The 988-nt window shown below is 35.4% G+C and overlaps 1 protein-coding gene across 1 annotated transcript in view; it reads right to left on the bottom strand.

Annotated features, from left to right (window-relative positions):
- Positions 1-988, bottom strand: part of LOC106870944 (uncharacterized) — a 25699-nt gene that overhangs the window by 5587 nt on the left and 19124 nt on the right. The window contains exon 5 of the mRNA XM_014917190.2: positions 413-592. Within this exon, the coding sequence (XP_014772676.1) occupies positions 413-592 (180 nt within the window). The remainder of the gene's footprint in view (positions 1-412; positions 593-988) is intronic.

The following is a 988-nucleotide window of genomic DNA, read 5'->3' as shown; positions in this document are numbered from 1 at the left end:
ATATATATATATATATAATAATACAAAGAATATATATACATGTATACACACATATATGTACATACTTACATCTACATGTGTATATACATGCATATCAGGGTACAGGACGTTAGAACAATAAACTACAGACAACGGAACGAACATATAGGAAAACGGAAAACCACTTGGAATATCCCTTCATCAGCTGTCTCTATTCTATCTAGACGTTTCGAAGATAAGATGTATACGATGGATAGATAGATAGATAGATAGATAGATAGATAGATAGATAGATAGATAGATAGATAGACAGATAGATAGATAGATAGATAGATAGATAGATATTCGGATATTTCATAATTAAGTAATAAGTGTCATGTTGGTCATTACTTTATAAGTAATTTCTACTTATATTTACATAAATTACTTTTACCAGAAGTCTTTGGGCGTTCCAAGCCAGGAGATGGGAACCAGTGCTCCTGCAATTACTAGTACTGAATGACAGAGAGGTAAAGCTGGGGCAGTCAGATCCGTTAACAATGTGGCACCCAGCAAAAGGAAGACTACACAGCCACCGAATAGTGTGATGTTGATACAGCAAGATACGATAAACCTGCAAGATATAAAAGTAAAGGATAAATATATAACGGTGTGTTGTTTGTTCATTATACAATTGTACGTGTAATTCTATAATTCTAAGGCTTATTAGCTTGTACACACTATGTGTGTGTTTCTGTCTATCTGTCTGTGTATTTGTGTGTGTGTGTGTGTGTGTCTGCGTGAGTTTTGTTTGTGCGGTGTATTTCCGTGTGTGTGTATTTGTGTGTGTGTATATTCGTGTGTGTGTATATTTGTGTGTGTATGTGTGTGTGTGTGTGTATTTGTGTGTGTATGTATATTTGTGTGTGTGCGTGAGTTTTGGTTGTGCGTATACATTTTTGTGCGTATTTCCGTGTGTATGTATTTGTGTGCGTGTGTGTGTGTGTGTCTGTGTCTGTCTGTCTGTGTA

This window comes from Octopus bimaculoides, chromosome 2, assembly GCF_001194135.2.
Source record: "Octopus bimaculoides isolate UCB-OBI-ISO-001 chromosome 2, ASM119413v2, whole genome shotgun sequence".
Taxonomy (NCBI): domain Eukaryota; kingdom Metazoa; phylum Mollusca; class Cephalopoda; order Octopoda; family Octopodidae; genus Octopus; species Octopus bimaculoides.
Note: the sequence above shows the minus strand (reverse complement) of the source record. Positions and strands in the feature narration are given on the sequence as shown.